The 27,212-nt window shown below is 43.6% G+C and overlaps 3 protein-coding genes across 5 annotated transcripts in view; all 3 read left to right on the forward strand.

Moving 5' to 3' along the window:
• LOC144371992 (uncharacterized) overlaps positions 1-22,323 on the forward strand; it is an 82,150-nt gene extending 59,827 nt beyond the window's left edge. Inside the window, exons 10-11 of the mRNA XM_078035368.1 lie at positions 5,021-9,360; positions 12,443-22,323. The gene's annotated coding sequence lies outside the window, so the exon portion shown is untranslated. The remainder of the gene's footprint in view (positions 1-5,020; positions 9,361-12,442) is intronic.
• Positions 1-22,323, forward strand: part of LOC144371993 (uncharacterized) — a 58,749-nt gene extending 36,426 nt beyond the window's left edge. For both annotated transcript variants that reach the window (XM_078035369.1, XM_078035370.1), the window contains 2 exons: positions 5,021-9,360; positions 12,443-22,323. The gene's annotated coding sequence lies outside the window, so the exon portion shown is untranslated. The remainder of the gene's footprint in view (positions 1-5,020; positions 9,361-12,442) is intronic.
• Positions 9,222-27,212, forward strand: part of LOC144371991 (uncharacterized) — a 37,967-nt gene continuing 19,976 nt past the window's right edge. For both annotated transcript variants that reach the window (XR_013432038.1, XM_078035366.1), the window contains exon 1: positions 9,222-9,360. Coding sequence is in view for 1 of the 2 variants with exons in the window: in XM_078035366.1 (XP_077891492.1) it covers positions 9,313-9,360 (48 nt within the window). In the remaining variant the exon portion in view is untranslated. The remainder of the gene's footprint in view (positions 9,361-27,212) is intronic.

The following is a 27,212-nucleotide window of genomic DNA, read 5'->3' on the forward strand; positions in this document are numbered from 1 at the left end:
TTATTTTGTGCCTTGGTATGATCTGTTTTGATTTTGTACATTCGGCATCCTGTAGCCTTTTCAATTTGGATTTCCAATTCATTCTTCGTGTTTTGAAAGTTTTCTGATATTATTTCATTGAATAGCTTCTTGATTCCTTTGGTTTTGTCCTCTATGGTTCCCTTTATCCCAATAACTCCTAAATTTGGTCTTTTTATGCTATCCCATATTTCTTGAATGTTCTGCTCCTGGTTCCTTACCATTTTCACTCTGTGGTCTATGTTCCTTTCAAGATTATATATTTTATCTTCATTGTCTGATGTGCTATCTTCCCAGTAGTCTACTCTGTTCATGATGCTTTCATTTGAGCTTTGAGTTTGGTTTATTATTTCATTCCTTTCAAGAATTTCTGTTTGTTTGTTTGTTTCTTTGTTTTAGAACCTCTATCTCCCTGTTGAGGTGACCTTTTGCTTCTTGGATTTGTTTATGTAGCTCATTATTGAAGTGATCTTTTACTGTTAGTCTTTGCTCTCTTATATCTTCTTGGAGTTCACAGGACATTTTAACCATGTATATTCTGAAATATTTCTGGATCCATTTTTCTGCTGTAGCTGCCAATGATTCTAATGATGTGTTGTCTTGATTTGTTTGGACAATTTCTTCCCTTGTCTTTTCATGTTACTTGTGTGTCTTCCTTTCCAGCTCTGTGGTTCTGGGATGTTATTGTTTTTACCCTATAGATTTGTAGTGCTCTTGTAGGTTTGCAAGATCCCTCCTTTGTGGGGAAGGATGATGTTAACAGATCCCAATATCAACAATACATCATGTATGAACAATTTGTTGTTGTGAAGACATTGCAGTTTAGTCTCAATGTCCAGAAATGTTGGATTCAATTATTATTTAAAATATAATCCTAGTTTTGTAAAAAGGTTTACAGTCTCTGGTGGTGGATAGTGAACTGGGGGTCTGGCAGGATAATATGTGGCTCAGAGGGAGTTCCCATCTGCCAGCCATGCTCACCAAATATGGGGAGAAAGGTGATCCAAGATGGAGCCGGTCTGCTTCTAGCGCTGGGGTGACCAGTGACGTGGGGAGAGCTGGGTGATGGCCTTGTGCTGTGGGTAGGTAGCAGCTGCGTGGCCTGTGTGGGAACCGAGTGCAGCCTGGAGTTCTGCAGAGGGGCTGAGAGGTGTTTCTGCTGAGCCGCTCAAGAGCTCTTTGTGGCTAGAGCTGCGGGCTTTGGGCCTGGAGTCCAGAGTCTTACTCGAACTCTAAGGCTCTGAATTCTGCACTGGGTTTACAGCGTGGTGATTTCTGTGAAAATCCACTCTAGAGTGGATTTCACACTCTCTGACATCTGTATTCTGATGAGGTGAGACCTAGGCCACCATCTTGAATTTCCCCCCTTCTGCTCTTGATATGATATGATATCCTTTCAACTCTCAAGGCCTCTTTAAACAGCAGGAAAGAACTCCAATTGGAGAAAAGCCTTGTATGTAGAAATTTGATAAGATATTCCTTGTTTCAGATCTAGTTAGACTTGTTCAGATTTGAGGAAATATTTTGTATTATTTTTTATTTTATTATTATTATTATTATTATTATTATTATTATTATTATTATTATTATTATTTCAACCCAGAGGTGCCTAAATACTGAGACACATCCCAGTCTTTTTTTATTATTTTTTTTTCCAATGTTGAGACATGGTCTCACTTGGTTGCTTAGGTCCTAAGTGGCTGATGCTGGCTTTGAACTTGTGATCCTGCTGCCTCAGCCTGATATAGTCTTCACTGCCTTCAGCAACCACGCTCTTTTGAGAAAACAACTGTGGGAGTGTAAAAAGTGTATGTGCCTTCATTCTGGCTATTCACAGGTGATAAAAATGCACCCTAGAGTGGATGTAAGGATGGCATCAAGATGAAGGTGTGAAAGCAAGGTGAAATCTCTGTTATTGTTAGATTCAACTTTTCTGTATTTTAAGTTCTTTGCATCTGTAGTCAAATCTCACATATTATGACATAATCTTATATATACTGTGCATTTTTTGGGTGTGCAAAAATGTTAGTTGCATTAACTTTTGGTCACAGCATTTTAATACTTTTTTTTAGAGTTTTTATGTCTCACCTTCCATTAAGTACATTTTCTCTTATAGTGTCCATTTTTTGCAGTAAAGGCTTTATCAAATTTAATACTCGGGTCTCATAATATGAAAACTTTTTCTATATGGAATTTTGATATTTTCAGTGTCCTCAAATATTGTATGACTTTTACAGATGTTGTGATAAAATAAAAATTGAGAGAGGTTTTAGGGAAATAATTACCAGGGTCAGAGAATGGAGAAGAGAAAAGGAACATTACCATCATTATATCTGGAGTCTTTAAGCACTGAGCCCCATCCCTAGTCCTTTTTAATTTTGTTTGTTTGTTTGCTTCATAGAGGATCTTGCTAAGTTCTTAAGGGCCTCCATTTCTTGCTGAGGCTGGGTTGAAGCTTGTGATCCTCCTGCTATGGCCACTGGGATCACAGACATATGCTACCGTGCTCAGCTCCTGGGTGTTTCCTGAATCCCTGATGTAAATTGAAATGTGCCTTGTTTGTGTCCAGTTTCCAGGTGTCACCAATTCAGATGAAGGAATTACTTCTTCATGAGTTTCTGTATGTTAACGTCCTTCAAGCTCTAAGGTTCTAAAATGATTCTGATCATCATAAGATCATTAACTCACACCTTCCAAATTATTATTAGTTCAGTTGAACTAAACTGGAGTTGACTTGGAAAAATGTATACTAGATAATTTATGTTGAAAACAGGGGTGGAAGAACTATTTCAATATTTAAGGAAACCAATTATTCATTTCTATGAAGAGCTCATGATATAATGAACTTCAGTTACTATTCCCTTTCATGCACCAGGCACCAGAAAAGCACTTTAGCAGGGTCACAGAGGCTATCCGAAATGCCCTGGTGCTCAGGTGAGGGTTTTCCAGAGCAGCAAGTCACATTAAAAAACACCTGGGAGGGGTGAGTTGTGCCACCCACACATGCACACTCACACCCACGTGCACACACATGTACAGGATCAAGTCACCCTTTTCTCTACATACCCTCCCTAGTGCAGTGCTTTCATCCTCACTGTGTCATGCAACTATTGATTTCTTTGATTTTTCTCACAATGTTGCTGCCCACTATTCCTTCTCAAAAATCATTTGTTATTTCCTGACTTCTCCATTTAGTCTTGTGTCATTCAGAAGTTTCAGACACATTGTGTGTGTTAGTTGAGGCCTCTCCACTCCTGCCTTGTGTAAAGATTAGTGAAATATCTCTTCCTTCCTCCTTTTCTCCCTTTGTTATTTCAGACATTACCCAGGAGGCCTCCACCACTGAGCTTCACCCTAACCCTGTTAATTGTTATTTTTTAAGAGAGTGAGGCTGGCCTTGAACTTGTAGTCACCCTGCCTCAGCCTGCTACAGCTGGGACCATAGGTATATGCCCTTTTGTGCCCTACAAGAATCATCACCAATCATTGCAATTACTGATATCTTTGAATCAGTCAAATTTACTCTCCAATTAGAAGTGTCAAAATTGGAATATAAGTCAGCATTTTAAAACACTTATTGTTTGATCAAGGTTGTATAAATTTGATTCATTATATATTGTTCCTTGATCAAACAGCACAAATTGTAGGTATAAGCTTAAGTTCTCTCATGTCAGAATGTGGAGAAAAAGCTTACATCAGCTTAATAAAATCAGGGAAATAGGCTAAAATATCCTAGAATTGATTGTTCAAATATATATAGTCAGTCCAGGTATACATAAATGTGTTTCTCAATTGTTTTGACCTTTCCATGTCGTCTGTCTAGATAATTATATTAACATTTTCATCATGTAAATTTAGAATATAAAGACCTTTTCATTTACCTGAAGATGATTTCTTTCTTCTTAGGACCTCCTAGTAGACATCCTTTTATTTCTGTCACTTAGGGCTAGATAATCATACTAGCAAACATGTGTGTTTCCTCTCTGCAGAAACATCTTTGTGTTCGTCTATAGAAATCTTTCTTTTTGTTTTACTTTGGGACAATTTTTATAAATGTTAGAGTCTAAAGAAATTACTTATTGTACCTTGATAAGAAGTGTCTCAGTGAAAATATAGTTAAAGCTGTTGGACATTTCTGTTGACAGAATCATATCTATTTATCATCTTATAAAAGTTGGTACAGTAATTTGATAATTAGAGATTGCTTGATGGTTGTATATCTTTTGAAATAGATATTTTATAATAAAATACATTCATCTTAAATATCTACTATAAAATGCAGAGCATGAGATAAATGCATGTATAAGAAATGTAACTGAAATGTTTACTATTGAAAAACAATTAAAAGCAAATAGATACATATTAATTAAAATCAGACATATGTCATATATGTCAATTATTTTATGAATTAAGGACTCTAGATCATCCAAATAACTGGAAAAATATGCATTCGTAATAAAAATATAACTTACTGTTATATAATCACGGAATTTTAAAGTGAGCCTCATTAAATCGTGTGGCTCTTGAAAGTATTTGGGCCCATTCATTTTACTTTGGACTAGTAGTGCACTCGTTCTATTTGTGATGTCATGTGATGTGGTTAAAAAAATTCTTGTGTATACATTTGTTTGTTTATTGTAATTACTTAGTCAGGAAAGAGAAGAAGGGTTTCTTGGTCATCACAGAATCATTGTGAGGAAGGATCTCAGATGCTGGCTTTGATGTCTGAGGGGTGCAAAACGCATTCCCATGATCTCCAAAATTGTAAGAAGACTATGTTTGTGACCTCTCATCAACGGAACATTATTTAGTAATATTACCATGAAGAACAAAGAGAAGCACTCTAAAGGAAGCTGTTGAGACACACACACACACACACACACACACACACACACACACACACACACACAGTTATTTAGCTTCAGAGCGAGTCAGGCTTAGGGCTGCAACGGGGAAGCCTGTGGAGTCAGATTTTGCCTGAAATAGATCTCTTGTATTTCAGGTGCACATTTATAAAAACGCAGGCTCCCTGAAGCTCCAGTGACCAACTTGAATGAAGCAGGAAGGACAGGTTAGTGGCTGGGAGGTGGGACCAGAAGTCCTGCCTGGGTGACAGAGGAAGAACCAATTGGAAGTCCTGGAAAATGGGAAAGGCCTGATGAGGAAGCCAGGCTTTGCCCCCTAGGCTCCCCTGGTTACCATGGTGATGGAAAAGCTGGGAACTGGCTGTGGCTGCTGCAGCTGTCTGGGTCCCAAGGTCAGGTGTCAGGTCTCTCCTCCTTAATGGGCTGTTTCCCTGTGTCTTCCCCTCGCCCCTGGTGTTCTCCCATCTTTTACATTTTCCCTTTCCAGAGCGTGGGCACTTTAAAACAGTGATTTAAAGGCAGAAGCCAGGGGCTGGGGATGTGGCTCAAGCGGTAGCGCGCTCACCTGGTATGCGTGCGGCCTAGGTTCGATTCTCAGCACCACATACAAACAAAGATGTTGTGTCCGCTGATAACTAAAAAATAAATATTAAAATTTAAAAAAAAAATAATAAAGGCAGAGGCCAGCATTAATGTCCGACCCTAAGGCAGTCTGCCTTTGGCCCCTAGACCAGGTTGCTTAACGGCCAAAAGCACAGCTTGGTGGGGCTAGTTAAGACATTTTAGGGAGCAGCAGCTGGTCTTCTATCCTGCAGTCCAGTTAAAGCTGTTCCAACCCCAGTGGGACAAGAATGCAGGGAAGAGGCTCAAAACAAATTGTTTGAGCACATTTGAAATAACAGCAGAAAAACACAATTAGCCTCTCTACCAGCAGAAAATGCCCTGTATTAAGTCGCACCACGAAAAATGTTTCCTTTTTCCTCTTAATCTCCAAACATTGACCCATAGAATATAGATTCCAAAAAATCTTTATGTTGTTAGGGGGGCAAAATTGTGATGTATGCAGTCAAGGGGAGAAGAATGTCCAACGCTTTGGCCTCTTCCAAAGCTTTATTCACTCAAGTTCCTCCATACAGTTGCACTCTACAGGTTCTTAATCAAGAAAACACAATCCTTAATGCTGGGCCCTGCAATAGACATAATCAATCCACAGCGAACAATTCTAGATGCATTCTAAGCACTGCCAAACACACCTAATCAGGGCAGGCTAGTGGCAGACATTCCCTCTGCAGGCTAAGTTCAAAGCTCTTAAGTCCTAGGCTTTGAGTCCAGCAGATGCACACTCACTCAGACCGTGGTAATCAGGTCTGGAACCAAGGTAGGCTTTCCCTAGAGTGGAGCGGATGACCGGTTGAGGAGGGGGCTGTAGGGAGGAGTTGGGGCTCTCACCAAGGTCCAGATGAGGCGGTAGAGTGTGAGAGCAGTGAGGATCATGCAGAGACTCAGGAATGATGCCAAGTGATGGGATGTCAGGTCCTCAGCAGGCTCTCCAGCTCTAGTGCATCCTTGTTTCAGCTGGCTGAATCCCTGATCGTCAGCTCTATCATTTATACTAAATTTGGGGGCTTTTGACCCCGCTTTCAATCCCTACCAGCCAACACTGGGTTTCTCAGTGATGTCATTTACCCTGAGGTCAGAAACTTGTGGTCTGGTGGCCTCCACCCTGATCTTCTCCCTTTCCCTCTTATCAGGCAAGGACGGCCTGCCAGAGGCTTCACCCTCTTATTCAGGGTGAGTGGAAGGAACTTGTTTGAGGCCTTACTGGAGGGATCTGTGGATGAGTCTAGTGAAACTGCAGGTTAAACTGAAGTTTTTAAAGTGGAGTTGCTTAGGCTCAGGTCTAAGGCCATCCTAACACTTTACCTAATACTTTAAAATTAAAAAATACACAAAAACAATGAAAACTTTTCAGAAAAGCAATTTTACCATAGGAGAGCACCTAACTTAGTAACATATCCCAAGAATCACCTTCATAATTCTTTATATTTACTCATGGTTTCTAGAATTGCAAAAATATTTTTTATCTTTCTACAGGCGAAAAATCCCTAGATCTTATGAGTCTAACATCACAACTTCTTCTTCTCTCCAATTCACTTACTTTTTACAATTCAACCCACAACACTCTGAAATCCTAAGTGCACTTAACTTCTGGAGAGAAATTCCAAACTCACTAAATTTCTACAATTTACACTGAAATTCAAGTACAGGACACCACTTGTCCCGACATAGGACTAAACCAGTCAGGGTCACTCCAGGTGAACTGGGCTGCATGACATTGTCACACAGAGACAGAGAAATGTCTTTTTCTTTGATTCTGTGATGACACCCTCACCCAGCTCCCCAAAAGGAGGCAAGGCAGGCAAGAAAGAGAGAGGGCAGGCCTGGAGCCCCATTTTACTGGGGAGAAGCCACTCAAATGAGGATAGGGCCAAGATTCAGGGGGTGGAGTCTTCCTGATGTCTGCTGCCAGTAGGTTGACATCCAGGAAGGCCACGCCCATCTCATGTGCTGTGTGGGGATCAAGGGCAGAGCAAGGGAAGGGGACACACAAGGGGAGGTTCCATGGAACATTCTATCCCCAAAGGGCACAGAGTAGGATTCCAAAGGAACAGGTGGGTGTAACTCGACCCCACTGGGTGACGCCTACTCCTGGAGCCACACCTCATTATCTGAATGGGGGTGAGGCCCAGTGTGTTGTGGGGAGCAGCAGCTGTTCCATACTCCCCTACACAGGACTTCACGTGACTCCCGACAGCAGAATTCACAGCTCAGGGTGGACTCGGGGGCCAGCTGCCCCGCGTGTGGTGGTCAGGGCACCCCAGGAGGCTGTCTCCTGCGCAGTCAGCACAATGCAATGGCTTCTCTTGGTAAAGCTGTGGGACAAACGTGAGGTAGTCAGTGTCCGGGTCCAGCGGTGATGACCAGGTCCCACTGTCCCATGGTCTACAGAAGCAAGAATTGCTGCTTCCCCCCTGTTCAAGCTCTGGGGTGGGCACGTCACAGGTTTAATGGGTGTTATTTGAAGTTGTCCCCCTCAGACTCAGAGTCTGAGCCATGACCTAATGGAGCACAGCTCCACGACCATGGTTTACATCATGAGTTGGAAATTGTGACGTGTTTGGCAAAAGTAATGGTGAATGTGTTGTCACAGAAATTGTCTCATTTCTGTGTTCTCTTTAGCTTGATTTCATGGGAGGTTTTTGCATATTTCATCTGACAAGGGAGCAATCTGGGTGCTGGGTGGAGAGGGTGAGGGGCTCCCTAGGGCTGAGGACCCAGGATGCTCCTCTGAGCACATCCCTGCATCCTCCAGGGGAAGTTTGATGGCAGGGTGCCTTTTGTCTGGGGTGTCCTGGGTCACTTCCTCTCCACTGTGAGGAGAGGGTCCCGGGGTCAGGACTGTTGGGGCTCCCAGGAGCCTGGGTTTCCTATTGGGAGTCAGAAGCCTGAGCAGTGACCTCCACACAGGGGACAGGGGCTTAGGATCCTGTCCACGTTGCTCAAGTGAGGAGAAGGACACGTTTCCCACCACAGGGGTGGCTGAGGTCATGGCACAGCGCCAGGCTCCCCGAGTTCCTCTCCTGCAGGGATGCTGCTGCTGCAGTTTTGCTTTGGTTTTTATTTCTCTTCTTTGCAAGTTGCACCTTGCATGTTCTCTGTTTCTGGAAATGTTGATATATTTTCACTTTTTACATGAGATTTGTGTGTATTTTATAGTAGTAAATGATAACGTATCATAATGACAGCGTAGATTTAAGCATTCATGACATTCTAATTTTTTAAAAATTTTATATATATATAAAATAAACCCAGTGGGGCTTGACCTGGACCTCTGAGCTACATCCCCACCCTTTTCCTTTCATTTTAAGAGAGGGTCTCACTGACCTTGGGCTCCTCCAGCCCCAGCCTCCCTGAGAAGCTTTGCTTTGTTTTTGTGTTGAGGTTAAACCCAGGGCCTCGCCATGCTCAGAAAGCACTCTATGGCTGAAGCCTAGCTCAACGCCAGGTGTCACCTCTGTACCAGAGGCTAAGCCAAGGCTTCCCACCTGGATTAGTTCCCAGCACAGCCGGGAAGCTCCGCCTGAAAAGGGCTGGGGCCAAGGATCTGTCACTCTACCCAATTTCAGCCAGTGATTGGATGAGGTTGGCTGTCAGTCACGATGCAGAGGCGGGCCTGGAGGCCATCCATCCGGGATGCGGGGGGAACTGTCCAATCAGTGCGCAGAGAGACAGGAAGGGCGGGCTTCCGCAATCTCGCGGGCTGTTTTTCTTCCTGGACTCTGCTCCTGATCCTTCAAATCAAAAGTTCTCCGCTCCAGGGACTCAGGTGACTTAGCACAGCCTGTGTCCCCACCCCCATCTTGGGTGCATGGAGGTTCCTCAAGAGGACGCGGGGTCACCACAGAAGACAAAAATGGTGAGTTTGCTACCAGGACTGAAGGTTCCGGTCACCATCTGCCTTGGGGCCCGGCGCGCGGGTGAGCTGGGGAGCGCCGAGGAGTCCCCACTGACGCGTGGCCCTGTCCCTTGGTCTCGTGGGGTGAGCTGGGTTTTGGGTTTTTGAGGTGAGCTGCTGAGAGTGGCAGAGTCACCGCTGGAGGCTAGCCCTGGACCCTGTCTCCTGGTTCCCGAAGGGCGGCTCAGGTCCCTGGTGTCCCCTTTGCTCCGTACTGGTGGCCCACACCCACTCTTCCCAACGTGGAGGAAGCACGGCCACAAATGCACCTTCCTCCTCCCAGGGGAGCTCCTCCGGAGGCTGCTGTAGGTCCCCCAAATTGCAGGCGCCTCCTGCCTCTGAAACCCTCCTTCCCTCCACCTCACAGCTGGGTCTGTAAGGGTCTGGCGGAGCTTTGGAGAAAGAGACCACAAGAGACCAGTGTCATGCAATAAGCAGGGGGAAGTTTTATTGAACAGCGTGCTGGGGCTCCGTGCCCACTCAGGAAAGGAGAGCAGCCCAGAGCCCAGAGCAGAGGTCAAGCAGGGGAGGGCGGGGGGGGGGGGGCTTTGCATACATCAGAACAAATCATCTTGAGGCGCGGGAAAATTGAACACAACTTTGAGACATGATTAGTCACATTCATTGGCGGGAAAAGTCTGGGTAGGGGTGATTGGTCACCCGTGAGCGGGGTACACATTTAAACTGATTGGTTTTGTGGCCTGGATGCTTGCGTGCTGAGCTATTTGGAGCCCTTAGCTAATAAACAACCAGGGAATCAATGGAAATATTTACTGGGCAGTTCAGGTATTGTCCTAACAGCTACAGGGATTACAGGTTCCGGGGTTGCAGAGGAATTTTAACAATACCTGGTTTATTATTATTTTTTTTTTTTTAGCCCAAGCCTTGTAATTTAGAAACCTTACAATGCCCGGTCTTTTACATTTTAACTGAGACATTTGCAGCTTAGAATCAGCTTAGACATTTTACCTTTACAGGCCAGACGTTCGTTCTTCCCACTCGGTCCAAATGGACACCGTCCACTAATTGTCACTTCTCATCTAGTGAAATATTGGAGAGAATAGTTCTTTTCTTTTAATTGGGGATCCAAACCCGGGGAGCTTTATCAGGCACATCTCCAGCCTCCCTTTATACTGAATTTTGAGATGGGCTCCCACTTGTTTTGAAGCTGGTCTCCAACTTGTGATCCTCCTGCTTCAGCTTCCCAAGTCCCTGGGATGACAGGCCTGTGCCACTGTCCCTGGCAAGAAGAACACTTTTGAAAGCCTTTGTTTTCTATTTGTGAATATTACACTTGAGGGGAAACAGTAATCACTTAACACTTTCCTGTGTTTGGTCAAAATAATTACTTTAAAGGGAATAAGGCATTTGTTTGTAGAACCTAGGGATATTGAATCCTGGGCTATGTACCCAGCCCCCCTCCCTTTTTGACATAAATTATTTTTTTTTAATTTATTTATTTTTCTTCTTTTAGTTATTCATGGCAGTCGAATGCCTTTGGACACAGCAGCCATAAATAGAGTATAACTGCTTCTTTTTCGGATTGCAGTTGATGTCGATTCACATCAGTCCTGTAGTCATATATGCACATAGGGTAATAGTGTCTGATTCATTCTGCTTTCCTTCATCCCCAGCCCTTTAAATTTGATTTTCAGACAGGGTCCGGCTATGTTGCCCAGCCTGGCCTGAAAGTCATGATCCTCCTGCCTCAGCTTCCCAAGCTGTTGGGATTAAAGTCTTTGACAACCCCAGCTATGGAAAATAGTGCATTTTAACCCAAATATTAATGACCATACTCAGGAACATGGCTTCAAGTACTGTAAATGGTGTATGTGTCCCACCCTGGAGGACAGATATTGAACCCAGGGGCACTTAATCACTGAGCCACATCCCCATCCCTTTTTATATTTTATTTTCAGACATGATCTCACAAAGTTCCTTATGGCCTCACTAAGTTGCTGGGGCTGCCTTTGAATTTAGCAATCCTCCTACCTTAGCCTCTCAAGCTGCTGGGATTGCACTTGTGTGCCACTGTGCCTGGCCTACATGAACTTCCATAAAAGAAAGTTGTGGAACCAATTGCATTAGCAGAATCATTAGACTGGTGGACTACAGAAAAAATAAAATGAAATTTCTTCTGTCGTTATTACATTCTTTCTTTGGTAGATGGTGGGGACTAGATGTCTGGTAAGGGTAGTGATATATTCTGAGAAGTTTTGAGAATTGTGGTCTGATACAGAAATTAAGATGATTGGCTATTAAACGGCATCTTCCTTAGGTGTAGACACCATGTCTGATTTCGTGGGCAGAGTTTCCCTTTGGACGCCTCACAGGGTCCCATGTCCTCAGCCACTGTCCTCTCCTGGAGCTGCCACAAGGTGCCCACAGCTGCCTTGGTCCCTGCAAGGTGAACAGAACTTCAGGCCCTGGGTCAGCTCCTCCTAGAGGACAGCCTGAGGTGTGGGGTGCAGCCTCTCAGGGAAGCTGCTGGGGCCTCTGGGCTGAGGAATCTCCTGGAACAGGCCTCATCTAGACAGCTACTTCCTTGGAAACTTGTTTTTTCCATGCTCTGTTCCCATTCCTTGAAGACAGGTGGACAGTTAGCCTGTGGATGCTGGTGCTGAGGGGCCAGGTCAGCAGTGACTCCTGCCCTTTTACTCTCACAGTGTGAAGGAGCGAAACCTCTCCCAGAGCATAAGCAACACCCACCCCAGTGCAGAGCTGTGCAAACCTGAAAAGCCTCGTAGACTCGAGTCATGGTCCAGGTGTCTTGGAGGGTGATCCCAGAGGCTGTCAGAGGGCAAGACCAGGAGGGAGCATGTCCCAGCTGTCAGGGACCTTCCCTGCCCCTTGAGCCTGACACATGTGTGCTCCCTCAGCACCAAAGCTTTCTGTGTATCACTTTGAAATGTTGTGTTCACTTATCTGAGGGCCAGGATTATTTATTCAGAGCCAAATGGGATGGACTATTATTAAATAGGCAAAAAAAAAGTGGATTTTAATGTCTAGTTACATTTCCATTGTGAAAAATTCTAATTTACAGCCAGGTACAGTGGTGCTCACCTGTGGTCCTTGCTGTTCCAGAGGCTGAGACAGGAGGATTGCAAACTTGAAGATAGCCTTAGCGACTTAGCCAGGCCTTATGCAACCTGGTGAGACTGCGTCTCGAATAAAATATAAAAATGGCTCAGGATGTGGTAAAGTTCCTCTGACTTCAATCTCTGGTACCAAACAAACAAACAAACAAATAAAACCCACCTAATTTACCTTTTGCTACCCCTGAGTATGTATAGAAAATTTGAGAGTCAATCTTGTCTTTTCAATGATTTCCAATTGAAATCCATGTCCTAGATTCCGGAATGCCACTTAACATACGGAGAAACTCTGTCTTCCATTTTGCTGCTGAAAATGAATCCATTTTACAAAAACAGTTGTGGATAAATTTATGAATGAATTTCATAAAAACTAGTTTCTCTCCTTTACACGGTCATGAATTTGACAGGGGATAACAGTTTGTGGTTGTTGTTGTCTGGACTCTGCAGGTTCATGCTAACTGTGTGCTTTTTTGGTATCAGGAATGGAATCCATAGGTGCCTAACCACTGAGCAACATCCCTGGCCCCTTTTAGATTCTTCCTTTTTAGTCAAGGTCTTGCTACATTGCCTCAGGCCTCTGACCCCTGAACAGCTGGGGTTACAGATGTGCACCATCACACCCATCTTCATTGCAAATTTTAAGGACAACTTTGGCGATATCTGAAATACCCAACTGTGATCATTTAATCAGTGAATAATTTATCAAATAGTAAATGAGCATTCCCACCATGTTACCTGATTCCTGTTTCCTCCTAAGTGCCTCCTCTTAGGGCTACCCATTTGGGAGCTGGCCTTTTAGCTTATGAAACTTGGGAGTAGCATAAATGCTCTCTCTGCTCTCACTATCCTGTACAATATTTTCACTGGTCTTAGATACAGTGTACTATTATCCATGCCCTGACTTTCACATAATTTTCTGAAATGCTCTTTTTGTTTTAAAAGAGTGTGGATCATGGGAAAGTTCAGTCTCCTTTGTAAGAAAGTGTGTTGTCTTTCCATTGATTTTGTTGCCTCTGATTGTGTATCTTTTGTATTATAATTTTTTTATCACTCATTACATATATTTTTAGTTTTTCTTTGTGATTTTTTAATGTGTGTGTGTGTACTGCTGTGGATTGAACTGAGGGCTACCAAGTTCTTTACTCCTGAGCTACTCTCCAGCCTGAGATAATTAGTATTGTAGACTGTTGTTTACTTATTTGCTGATGTATTGAGTGCTAGGATTGAAGCCAGGGACTTACTCATTCTTATGTTGTCCTTCAAAAATGAATTTCAATGTATGAGCAGCATTTTGGAGGTGGGCAGGTGTTTAACTGGGGAATAAACCTACAGGCACTTGACCACTGAGCACATCCTCAGCCCTTCGTATTTATTATGTACTTTTTTATTTTTATTTTGTATAGTTGTAGATGGACAGAATACCTTCATTTTGTTAATTTTTGTGTGATGCTAAGGATTACACCCAGTGCCTCATACATGCGAACAAATGCTCTGCCACTCAGCTACAATCCCAGTCCCCCCATTTATAGTTTATGAAGACCAAGTCTCACAAAATTTCTGAGTGTCTTGCTAAATTGCTGAGAGAGCCTCCAACTTGCCAGTTTCATGCCTGGACCTCCCTAGTGGCTGAAATTACAGGTGCACACCACCACACCAGCAGTTGGAAGGACTTTTGAAGACTTATCATCCAATTTCTTTCCAGATGGAAATAATATTGAAAATCATATTCCTTCCTTTTGTCCATAGATTTGAAATTTGTAATTATGACTCTTCTTCTTTGCTTTATCTTTGCATTGTTATGAAAAAGGTATTTAGCATATAATATTGTTTCTTATGTATATATTTGTAAAACTCCATGGCTTGGTAGTTTATTCATTTCTTTATTAGATAAACTTTGTTTTTCAGAGCAATTTCAGGCTTACATTATTTATTAGTGAGTGTTCTCTAGAGGAACAGTATCAACAGGGAGTGTGATTATAAAAGGGGACTTATTAGATTGGCCTACTTGGCCTGAAGCTGGATGTCCACAGTGGCTGTCTGCAGCTGGAGAGCTTGAGAAGTAGTAGCTGCAGAGTCCAAGAGGCTGAAGCCTCAGAACAAGAGGGATCAGTGGTGCTGCCCTAGTCCAGACCAAAGGTTCTGGAAACTCCCTGGAGAATCACTGGCAGAGTCCACTTTGGGAGAGTGGAGAAGGCAGACTCTGATATCCTCAGGCCACTGCAGCAGCCATCAAGAACCCAGTGAGAAGAAAGGAGCTTGCTCTGCTGCTGCTTCCTTCTTCTTCCAACTTTTGTTCCACCCAAGACACTGACCTATTGGATGGTGCTGCCTAGCTTAAGGAGGTTCTCCAGGTTGATTCGCTGTTCCACATGTCAATCATTTGTAGACGCACCCTCATGGACACACCTAGAGGCCTCTTAATCACAAATACCTCTTAATCCAATGGGGTTGACAATTGAAATGAGCCATTACATATAGTATTAAACACCCTTTCTGCACACTGTTTTTAACATCTTGCATTGATTTTGGATGCTTGTTAGTTACTGAACCAGTGTCCTACATTTTATTAAGAGAGTGGATGAAGCAACTGTTATGCCAGATTCATGGAATCCCAATAGACCTCCAGGAGCTTAATCTGATGCAATCACACAAGAGTCTTTATTGCAAGCTCGAGCCTGGACTCACAACTGTTTCTGACTCAGCAGTCCCAGGGAGTGAGTCCCCGTCCTTTGTCCAGTGAGATTTTGTAGGTTTGTGGGGGATACTCTATGCGTCACAACATCACACAATAAATCATCCCATACTGCGGGAAAGTCAAACAACAACTCTTAACATTAATTAGCACATTCAGTGGTGGGAAAAATTGGGGTAGGGGTGATTGGTTAGTGCAAGAGGGGGATTCATTTTAACTGATTGGTTTAGGCCACGAGGGGTATACATGCTAAACTACATGGTTTCCCAAAATGTTATCAACCACCACAATAAACTACTGGGGGTCATCTGGCATCCCAGGTATTTTCCCTGTCTCATGCTGATTGGAGGTTTGCTAGGGAGTGCTCTGTGGTTCAGCCCCCTTCCCTAGGACAGGCCTTGAGGTAGAAGCTGCTGTTATTTATTTATTTTTAAAAATGGAGTCACATCAGTTTCTCACAACACCTTATCATCAGCTGAAATCCATCCTTTATCTTAGGGTTCCTCCTCTGTCTGGTGTGATTGTGTGTGTCATGTACTGTACATAATAATGTCATGCAGAAGAGTTTCACTGCTCTGGGAATCCTGTCTTCCACCTGTTCATCCCTCCTCCCCAGCCCTTCCTGCCTCTCTGCTCCCTAAGTTCCTGGCACCCATCAGTTCTACTAGTGCATCTGTAATGTTTAGTCTTCTGGGATGTTCTTGACTTGGAATCTTACTGCACTTGGCCTTTCAGACTGGCTTCTCTCACTTTCCAGTCTGCCTTTAAGGGTGCTGTATCTTTGCAGGCTGCAGAGCTCACTTTCTGGGTGATGTTGTTTGGTTGGTTAAACTGCAGCTTGCCCATTCAGCATTGAAAGGTGCGTCTTCCTTGCTTCTAGCTTTGGGCAGTTCTGGATATGGCTGCTGTAGTCACTGCTGAGAAGTTTTCTGTGCATAATTTTCACCTTATTTGCATAGACACCTGGGAGTGTGGTGAATTAATGGTAGAGTGCACCATGTTTATTTTGTAAGAGCGTGACTGTCTTCCAGAGAGAGTGTTCTTCTCTCCATTCACATGAGCAAGGGAAGGGTTCTTGCTGATTCATGTTTTCACTGTCTTTTGGGGCTGTCATTGTTTGGCATTTGACCACTCCAGTGGGTATCTGGTGGCACCTAATTGTTTAATTGGAAGTTTCTTAAGTATGTCCTGATGAACATCTTCTCACACATGTATTAACTGTCTCTGTTTCTTGGATGAGTGTCTTTGCAGATCTTTTGTTCACTTCCACATTGCTTGCTTTCTTACTGAGTGTTCTTCCTGCATGTTGAATACCAACCCAGTGTCACTATGTGTCGTGAAAACATTTTGTCCAGTTCTCCAGCATGTCTTCTCATTCTCTCAAGTGTATCCTTTGAAAAACACAAACTTCATTTTGATCAAGTTCTATTTACAAGTTTTTCTCTCACAGATCATGTGTCTGATGTTGCATATGAAGCTGTCATGCCAGCCCAGATTTCTCTGTAAGTACTTCTGTGTCATTTTAGTGAAGTTCTGAAGTTTGCATTTAGTACTATGATATATAGGCAATTTTTTGGTTTTGGAAAGTGAACCCAGGGCCTGATAAGTGCCAGGCAGGTGCTGTGCTAGAGCTGCAGTCCCAGCTCTGTGTCTTACTTTAACACTGAGGCTCCACTGGGAGCTGATTCTGTGACATTTGTGAAGTGAGAATGCTTCCTTTTTTGTACATTAATGTCCAAGTGTTTTGACAGTATTTTCCAAGAGAGTGTATTTTCCATCGATTTTCCTTTGCTCCTTTGTCAGATCAATGGAATAGATTTATACTGTGTCAAATACCACTGTGTCTTGATGAGTGTAGATTTTTAGTAGTTCTTAGCCTCAGGTAGTGTTCATCCTGTGAATTGAGTGTTCATTACCATGTTGGTTGTTCTGGATCTTTTATTACTGAAGAAATAACTTAAAAGAATTTTGATTAGGATTATATTGAATCCATAACTGAAGTTGGTAAGAATTGATGATAGCACTGAGATTTCCCATGTGTAAACATAAAATATCTCCATGTGTTTTCCCCTTCTTTGTTAGTCTCATTGGAAGTTAGCAGTTTTTGTCATACAGATTTTTATCAGATTTATGTATCAGTATTTCTCTTTCATTGGTGCTGTAAAAGTGGTGTGTGTTTGTTTTTCTTTATGGTTTTGTTGCTGGGTGTTGGATTCAGGGCTGCTCTACCATTGAGCTACATTCCTGATCCTTTTAATGGTTTTGTTTGGAGACAGAGTCTTGATAAATTGCCCAGGCTGGCCTCCAAGCTGGGATCATCCTGCCTCGGCCCCCTGAGTGCCAGGGATCAGAGGCATGGCCTCCATGTCCACCTTGCTGCTGTCAACAGGATAATAATTGCCCTGTTTATAAACATGACAGCACTGACATCACGGAGTTGCTTTTTATTGTTCTTTGGGGGATTCCACATAGAGTAAAAGATCATGCTGTCGCTCTATAAAGACATGGTGTTTTTCTGAGCTTGAGTGTTTTTCATTATTCTTGATTTTTCTCTTTAACTTTTTATATAATCAATAGTTATTATTTAGCTTTTTGTTGTGATGGGTAATGTTAATTGGTTTTCCAATTTTAAATCAGCCTCGAGGAGCTGTAATAATTCCCTCTTGGCTGTGGTGTATAATTTTTTAAATTTATTTTTGGACTCAATACAGTAATGTTTGAGGAACTTTGCATTCATAATCATGAGAGTCATTCATACTTTCCTTTTCTATATAATACTTTTCTTTATCTATCTAATTTTGATAATTTGGTAACGTAGAGCTCAGAAAGAATTAGGAGGTTTTAACTCAGCTTCTGTGTTCTGGAAAAAAACAGTAGAAAGTTGGTGGCAGGTTTCACTGTCTCCTGGAAGCCTGTTTGACATGTCAGAGCCTTTTGTGTGTGTGGGGGGGGTGGGGCGGTAATTAGTTATTGAGCCTGTTTTGTGTATTTCTCCTTGTGTGTAAGTTGTAGGAGATTGTTGATAAACACAGTCTGATTCCCTCTTTAAAATTGGGAGCCATCACGTCACAAAGACATGAGAAGCAGATTTCGGCTTTACTATAAATTACTGCAAATTCTGATCTTGCTTGGAATGCCTGCCCGTGCCTTGAACTCACCCATGCCTGGCTCTCTGGGCAGATAGCAGCCCTCTCTGAAATTTTAGTGACACCTCATAAATCTTGGCCTTCCCTGGCCAGAAAATGACCCTCTCTGAGGCTCTAATGACCTTCATAAATTCTGATGTGGAGGCCAGCAAAACTGTAAACTAGCCTTGTGTTATGCTCCTCAGAGTTTTGTCATCTGTAATTTCTCAAACTCCTCTTTGGTGACTTTCTGGGCTATAAAGCTGGACTGCAAGAAAGCTCCAGAATTTATGAAGGTCATTAGAGCCTCAGAGAGCGTCGTTATTTGGCCAGGGAAGGCCAAGATTGATGAGGCATCACTAAAGTTTCAGAGAGGGCTGCTATCTGGTCAGAGAGCCCGGCATGGGTGAGTTCAAGGCATGGGCAGGCCATCCAAGTAGTTTTGAGTTTGCAGTGATTTATAGCAAAGCTGAAATTAGCTTTTCATGCCTTTGTGGCAAGATGGCTCCCAATCTTAAGAGAGAATTAGGCTGGGTTTATCACATGCTAGGGAAGCATTCTTGCACTGAGCCACAAGCTCAGTCTCTGTCCTTTGTATTTTGGGCCTTATGTCAGTTTATCAGTGATGCTGATGTTCATGAAGGGCTTGATTTTGCAGACTGCGGATTTCCTGATTGTGGTTTCATCAACACCCTCTCTGTTACCTTCCTGTGCTTGATTTAGGTTTACCTTGCCCTTCTTTCTCTGGTCTCCTGAAGTGCAAGTTTCAATGGTTGCTTTAGCTCTTCTTTTCTGAAAGGTGCTTTGGATGCCTTAGATATACCGATGAGGCATCCCCTGTGCTGTTCTGTACAGATTTCCTATGGTGGACTTTTGCATTTCATTTCCTTTAAAATGGTCACCTTTTCTCTCACCTCTTTCTCCTGATCTGTTGAGTCCTGTGCTTCACCTCCCTTTGCCTGGAGGCTTTCCAGCTGCTTCTGATCTGATTTCTGCTTTAACTCCCATGCTCTTTGAGCATACATGGGCTTTCACTGGTGTTGCACACTCTCATGGGTGTAGTTTAGGGCTCAGAATGTGCCTTTCCTGGGGGGTGTTGCTGTGACCCTGAGAACTCGGTGTGCTTTAGCTTTGAGTGAAGGCCAATGAAGCCCTCCTGTCTGCTTCTCTGTCCCCATGTCTGTCCTGACAGAGTTTGGCTGATGTCTCCCAATGGCAGTGTGAATTTGTTGTCCTGGGCAGTTCTGTATGTCTCTGCCTGATGTGTTTTGACTTTGTTTCAGGTGCATGCTTATTAAAACTCTCAGACAGTTAATTGAAAGTTTAGCCTAGGGAGGGCACAGGCCTATAACTCCAGTGGCCAGGAAGGCGGAGGCAGGAGGACTCGAAGTACAAAGACAGCCTCAGTATCTTAGAGAGCCCTGAATAAATTATAGAGATCCTATCACAAAACAAAAATGAATAAATAAAATTAAAAAGGGCTGGGAGTGTGGCTCAGTGGTTAAGCACCTCTGTGTTCAAATTCTGGTACAAAAGGAGAAGAGAAAATTTAACCTAGGCATTTGGGAGCCTGATCTTTCTCAGGGTTGGTCAATCTCATGTGTTGTTTGGTGTTGAGCATTCTTTGTATATTTTGTTGTTGAAAAGTGAATAAAAATGTGTTCTCCCCTTTTCTCCTATGGTGCTGTTCCTTTTGGGAAGGCTTCATGCATTTGCTGAGTCGCATTCCTCACACTAAAACACTCAGGGTCACTCCAGGGGACCTGGGCTGCGTGAAATATTCACACAAGAGACACAGGTACCTTTTTCTTGGAGTTCTGTGATGGCTCCACTGAACTTAAGGGTCTGGAGAGAGAGAGAGAGAGAACTTGCTGAACCCTTTCATTGAGGAAGAACCATTCCAATGAGGCAGGGGGTCAGGTTTCGGGGGGCTGAGTCTAGCTTCCTGATGTCTGTGTCAGCAGGTTGACTGACTTCTAGGAAGGCCACACCCAAAGGCACAGCAAGAGCAGGGGACACACAAAGGGAGTTTCCATGGGCCATTCTGTCCCAAACAGGGCAAAGGGGTAGGATTACAGAAGAACAGGTGAGTGTAGCTCAGCCTCAGGGGTGACACCTACATCTGAAGACATGCCTTTGACTTCCTGAGCTGGGACAGTGCCCAAGTGACCATGAAATGTCGTGATCTGTCAGAGCCTCTTGCTTCAGGACTGGAAGGTGGGGGGTCATTAAGAGTGGCTCCCCACATATTTCCTCTTCCTTAATATTTGAAGGCAATTGGGAAATTATTTTTTCCATCACTGGATTCTTGGTCCGAGGTCATCATGATCTACTCTTGAAACACAAAAGGCGTTAGTAGAAAACGTACTATTTCAGGGACATAACCAACTTGGAAGATCCAGGTTATTAATATTATTATTCTGCCAAACACTCATTGTTAGAGTTTGTAAACAAGTCTGGATGGCGCCTGGCGAAGTGCCAGAGAGAGTGGTTTGTGAAGTAACTCCTGGGAGTCATTAAGTGTGGAGATTCCTTATTGGTTGACTGCTGTATCTAGTTTATGCTAATTAAGATGAGCTGTGTGGAATGTGTAAATACCGCTCCTGTCCTACAATAAATGGCTCCTACTCCTGCTGTATCAACCTAAGTTGTTCGTCACACCCGGGATATTTTGCCAAGCCAGCCGGGCTGCGGCAGATCGTGGCCCGTTAGGGGGAGCCTCGGGACACTCGGGGGTAAGTAACGAAAAAAGCTGCCAGTCCATAGATAGGATGGGAGCAATCAGCTCTTCCCTAAGCAGATAGGGCGAGAGGAAAAATGGCCATTTTGAGAAAATGGAGAAGATTGATACAGTATGTTTGTGTCTTGTTTTGTCTTGGTGTATTGTATTGTTTTTGTGATGAAAATATGGAAGGGGTGAGAAGTAAATTGATAAGGGAAAGAGGCACCCCAGTGGAACCAAGAATAGTTAGGGCATGTGTTGATGGAAGCGCAGGAACTCTAGTCAGAAAAAAGAAAGTTCAGAGGAGGAAGGATTATCAGGAAAACAGTTGCAGCAAAAGGCTATTACTGAATACCTTTCATTACCAGAGGGTGCGTGAATCAGTGCGTAGACTGCCACATGCACAAGCGGGCCATGGCGCAGGGAGGACTTTTCAAGCAGTGGCCGCCGGCTCTTCTACTGCTGCCAGCCCAAATCTAAACCTGACCCAGAGGCACAGTCTCGCAGGCTCTTGCTCCCTGTGCCTGGAAGCACTTTGAGACCCGGACTCTCCCCAGGGCCATCTGGGGCTGCTACAGCTGGCAGAAGACCTGGTGTCCCTGAAGTTTGATCATTTCCAATGTCAGTAACTATAATGGTTCTCCCACACCTGGAAGCTAAAGAGTAATGAGCACTATTAAGGCTTATTTCAAATGTAAAAAACCTTGGGATAATGTACTAAATTGTTCAGAAGGTTGTTTTCTTAGTAGAATGCTACAGGATTTTCTTTAGCCATCCAGAATTCCTGCCTTCCTCCCAATGCCAGTAAAGACCAAGGTGGAAGAATTTCCAATGTTGCTGAAAACCACACGAGACTTCGGCTAAAAACCAGACGAGACTTCGGAGCTGTTGCTGTTTCTGCTGCTATAGCTTAGGCTAGCTGTCTGCAGAACTGACCTGGACTGTGATTTAAGCTAGCTGCCTGCAGAACTTACCTGGACTGTAATTTACCTGGACTGTGAGTTAATCTATTGAGACACTGCTTTACCTGGACTGAAACAACAAACTGTAATTTACAACAAATTGTAACTCGGTATCTTTACAAACAGTGTCATTGCTGGTATAATTTTTCCAAGGGCTTCTTGCATGGAGCCATCAATTGGCTTGGCATTGTGGCATTTTGTATCCTCCTCTTCTGCTTGTAGCAGATTGTTTATGGTGTTTGTGTAAAAACCACTATGGTCGTTATTTAAATTAAACGAAATGGGGAAATGTTAGAGTCTGTAAACAAGTCAGGATGACTCATCAGAAGACTCTTCATCTTTTCTTGATTTATTGGGAAGCCTTGCACTTGGCAATGGTAACATGGACATGTTCATTTGGCGGGGTGTTTCAGCCTTTCCGTGGAGCAGAGGGCTCAGTCACAGTATTTATTACAGTGGCTTTTTAGAGCATTTTAACTCAGTTCTAAGTTTTGCATCAGCATTTATCTGACTATGAAAGATCTTGGAAGTAATTTAAGTCAAACATTAAGAAAATCCACATGTTGTAAGTTTGAAACAGAGCCATAAAGATTGTATCACAGAAGCAAGGTATAATATTTAAAGTAGTCCCTTCAAAGATCATGAGACCGGAGCTGGCCTAGGTCTGGTTTATTGGCATGCACCTGTTTCCGACCCCAACATTAACTTCAGCAGAGTGCAGCTCTGAAATACCAGCCGGCAATAACTAGGATGCCATAAGGTGAGTTGCATTGATACAGGCTACAGGATATTCATCATCCTTTCTCTTAACTCTCACATTTAAGGAGTCTATTAGGTCAGTCAATGGTGTAAATATTCTGAAGGCAGAAGACAAACATCCAAACATCCTTTTGGGTGCCATCTCACTGAGGGTTAGGGTATTACCAATCAACCTCCAGGTGCCAGAATCCTCCTGTAATTGTTCTTGTCCATTCTAGGAGACCAGCCTAAAACGTACCCACTATTTCTAGACCTCTTGTGTTGTACTGACCAGACATTTGCATAATACTTAGAAATACCCAGGAAGAATACTTAGTAAAGGTGCCAGTTTCTATTGTAGAATGATCAGGGCAAGGATGCATTGGTGGATATTTTAAAGAATAACTGGTCTATACAGAAAAAAAAAATCTATTAACCTTTCTGACAATTGTTCAGTTAGGTGAATATAGTCTTAATCTCTAAGGACCAGCATGATTGGCTGCTTTAGGTTTCTTACATGCTGTCTGTTTCCAGAAGATATTCCCAGTCAGCCTGTTTACCACAGGATCAACATGTGGGCATAGCTGACCATGGCAGTGAGGAGAATTAATCTAGTTATGGGTGGACTTTCCAGTCCACACTGTAAAGTATATTAAAAATGGAGCACAGCTTAAGTAATGGGAGAAGGAGAGTTTCCATAATTCCAGTTTTTTTTCTCTTCCCCTGTAGGGGAAGGGAACACACTGGTAGCTTGAGATGAAGGAGAAAACACTGAGTTTTCTTTCTTTCATGAGGAAAACATAGAGATGGCAGGCTGCTATGATGAAGTGCCAGATCCACCTTGTGACCTGGTGGTCCCCAACTCCCAAAGAAAAGAAAGAACACAGCTCCAGAGACAAGAGCTGAGAGAAGGCGCAGAAGGGGCCAGCATGGGGAGCCCTAGGTGGTACCCAAATTCGCTGCCCTCAGCTCCCTGCTGGTGGGTCCTGGGGGCAGAGAGTGGCAGGAGGGGGTGGGGCTGGATGCAGAGGAAAGGGAGATGGTGGGGAAACCACCCCAGCTGAGGCCTGCGACCTGGGTCTGAGGAGTGGAAAACCAACAGGGGTCACTGGGAGTTCTGGGTCACCCTGAGCCTGGTCTCAGTTCTGGCGGGTGATCCACACTGCCTGGACTGGGATGTGGGCTGGTGGCCCAGTCCTGGTCCCTGGCTCCCAGGGGATGGGGGAGGGGTGGGCGTGAAGGGCTCCTCCCCTCCCCTCCTCCCTGCCAGTGCCGCCCCCACCCAGCCCCCTGCAAGGCGCCTGCTGTCTCACCATCAGCTCAGCGGTGCCCTCAGCATCATCTGGGCCTGGCGACGTGGTTGGCACATCAGCTGGGGGTGGCCCATCTGGCCCCTGAGACTGGAGGAAGGGAGCTGGCCGGGAGGGGTGGCTCCTGGGGACAGTCAGGCACTGCCTCTTCTCTTACATTCTTGGCACTGTCCTTACCAAAGAAGACGCACTCGTCGGCCACACCCGTCACCCCCACATCCAAGCTCCACAGTCCCGGGCAGGGGGTGGGGTGGGGCGGGACTGTCCTCAGGCCTGGAGGGTTGGGGTCTCAGCCCCGCTGGCGTCATCTGCCCTAGGCAGCAGGAGCTCCGTGGTGCTGGGAAGGGCACCCTGGAGGGGCTGATGAGCTGGTGTAAGTCACAGGTGAGCTTGTCCTTGATTCCAGCCCCAGGGACCTGGGTGGCCAGGGAAGGCACAACCAGCCAGGCCCCGCCTCCACTGGGTAGGCTGCAAGGCCCGCGGGGCTCCCTGCCATTGGAGACAGGAAGGCAGTGCCTCCCTCACCAGGACCTGGCCCTGGCGATTCTCCTGGCAGAGGTCCTCGGTGGGAGTGTGGTCCACCGGGCCTCAACATGGCCTACTGCTTCAGCCACACGACTGCAGTCCCCACCGCTAGACCTCCTTACACCCCAACCCCTTAGGTGGTCCACCTTGCTCAGCAGACACAAAGACCACAGGCGCTGGGGTGGTGGGGCGGGGCTGCTCTGCAGGGCCAGCTCTGTACTACCAGGGCCACCATCTCTATGACAGAGAGCAAGTCCACGTCCTTCCCTGCTGAGGTGGGGTCCCTCCTGGCCCTTGGGTCCTGAGGAGCTTTGGGGGGTTCCAGACAGCTTGGCCTTGGAGCTCCTGTCCCCCCTTGTCTTTATTTAATAAAACTGAGTCAAGGCTTGGCGTAAGCCATAGCACTGCCAGTTTAGGATATAGGTAAAGTACAAGTATTTCAACGCTAGGAAAGAATTATCTTTTATGCATTATTGCAATTTCCCAATATAGACTAGTTGATCCATCCTAACAACTTAAAAAGAACTCTCAATCTCTTTGAGAGAAGGTCTCCAAATATCTCTGTATTTTAGAATATTATCCTGTCAGGAATGGGGATGTGGCTCAAGCGGTAGTGCTCAATGAATTTTCAACCAATTTTGCAACTTTTATTGCTCAGAACCAATGTGTGACTTTAATTTGAAGAACATCAATCTTAACAAAATGTTCTCCCGGGGCTGGGGATGTGGCTCAAGCGGTAGCACGCTCGCCTGGCATGCGTGCGGCGGGGGTTCAATCCTCAGCACCACATACCAACAAAGATGTTGTTTCCACCAAAAACTAAAAAATAAATATTAAAATTCTTCCTCTCTCTCTCTCCCTCTCTCTTTAAAAATAAAAAAATGTTCTCCCAAATCTCACAATTATCCAACAAAAGTAATATATAGGAATTAGCAGAGGATTTGAGTCAGTGAATTTTAGTCCTCCAAGGAGAATTGTCAAAATTGGAATCTAAGTCAGCAGTTTAATATATTTAGTGTTTAGTCAAGGATGTGAATTTATTCAACAAAATTAATCCTTACCTGAAACAGTAAAAAATCATTAGGCAATAAAGACCTCCTTTAACAAAAATAAACTTAACATTTTAATAGGTCTTTATCTTGTCAAAATATGGGCAAATGTTTTAGCTCATATCAGCAGAGTAAAATTAGGGAAATACCCTGAAATATCCTAGAATTAATCAGTTAAATTTTTATGGTCAATCCAGTACATATAAATGTTCTTCTCAATTTTTTAACTTTCTATGACATCTGTCTAGATAACCATGTAAAAATCTTTCTATTTAGACAACTACTTTTATCATTAAAATCTAGAATATAAAGACCTGTTTCACCAAAGATGATTCCTTTCTTTTCTGAGGACCTCCTATGTGTGCTTTTTCTCTGTTGAAGCATCTTTTTCTTTTACGAGTTTTTCCTAGTTATACTTTGGAACAATTTCTGAAAACCGTAGAGTCTAAGCAAATTATTGCACTTTCATAAGAAATGTCTGAATGAAAATACAGTTAAAGCCCTTGGATATTCTTATAGACAAAGTCATATCTGTTTATTCTAAAAGTTTGTGCAGTAATTTGAGATTACTTGATTATGTTTTGAAAGTAAATTTATAGTAAAATACATTCATCTCAAATATCTGTAACTAAAAGTCAGAGCATCAGGTAAATGCATGTATAAGAAATATATAAATTATGTGTTTTCTGTTGAAGAAAAACAATTAGATAAATATATATTAAACAATTTGACATGTTAATTATTTTATGGATCAACAACTATAGGTTATTCAAAGAGCATAACTTGTAGTTGTATTAACTTTATGTAACCACGTGGTTCTTAAGATATTTTGGATCCATTTCAATCTATTTTTAACTAAGAGTGCATTCTTAACTGTGATTCACACGATGTAGCTGAAATAAGATCCTTATGTATATTTTATTCTTTTTGACAATACATAGGAATGAGAATAAGGATTTCTTGATTATCACAGGAACATTGCCGGCTTTTGTTCCTGCAACAAGCAAATGCATTCCCATAACCTTTGAAATGAAAAGCAAAGTATAAGAGGCATATGTTTGATATCTCTTATCAATAGAACATTATTTAGTTACAACCATAGAGAAAAGTCAGGTTGTGGAACTCAAAAATAACTTAAACTTGGGCTGCTACACAGTAACCTGTGGAATTAGATTTTTTCCTGAAAAAGATGTCTTTCCTTAGCATTTACAAGTGGGGATTCTTAAAAGTGCAGGCTCTGTAGTTTCAGGATCAAATCTGTGTGAAGCAGGAAGGAAGGTTAGTGGCTGGGAGGCAGGACCAGAAGTCTTGTCTGAGTGACAGTGGAAGGACCAATAAGAAGCCTTAGAAATGCGGGGCGGGGCCAGGAAGTCCACTTGGCCAGCCAGGCTTTGGGCGGTTACCATGGTGATGGAAACAGCAAGGATCCTGCTGCCCATTGTTCAGGGCAGAGGCTCCCTGAGCTTCCCAGCGGGTTGCCTTGCATTTGGTTTGTTCCTATGAAGCCTCATCTGGAGACCTGCACGCTGTTCACACTCTTGCAGTTCATGGATGTTTTCCTGTATGATCCCTTCACAGTGTCCTCCTGTCTTTTG

The sequence above is a fragment of the Ictidomys tridecemlineatus genome, chromosome Y, assembly GCF_052094955.1.
Source record: "Ictidomys tridecemlineatus isolate mIctTri1 chromosome Y, mIctTri1.hap1, whole genome shotgun sequence".
Taxonomy (NCBI): Eukaryota; Metazoa; Chordata; class Mammalia; order Rodentia; family Sciuridae; genus Ictidomys; species Ictidomys tridecemlineatus.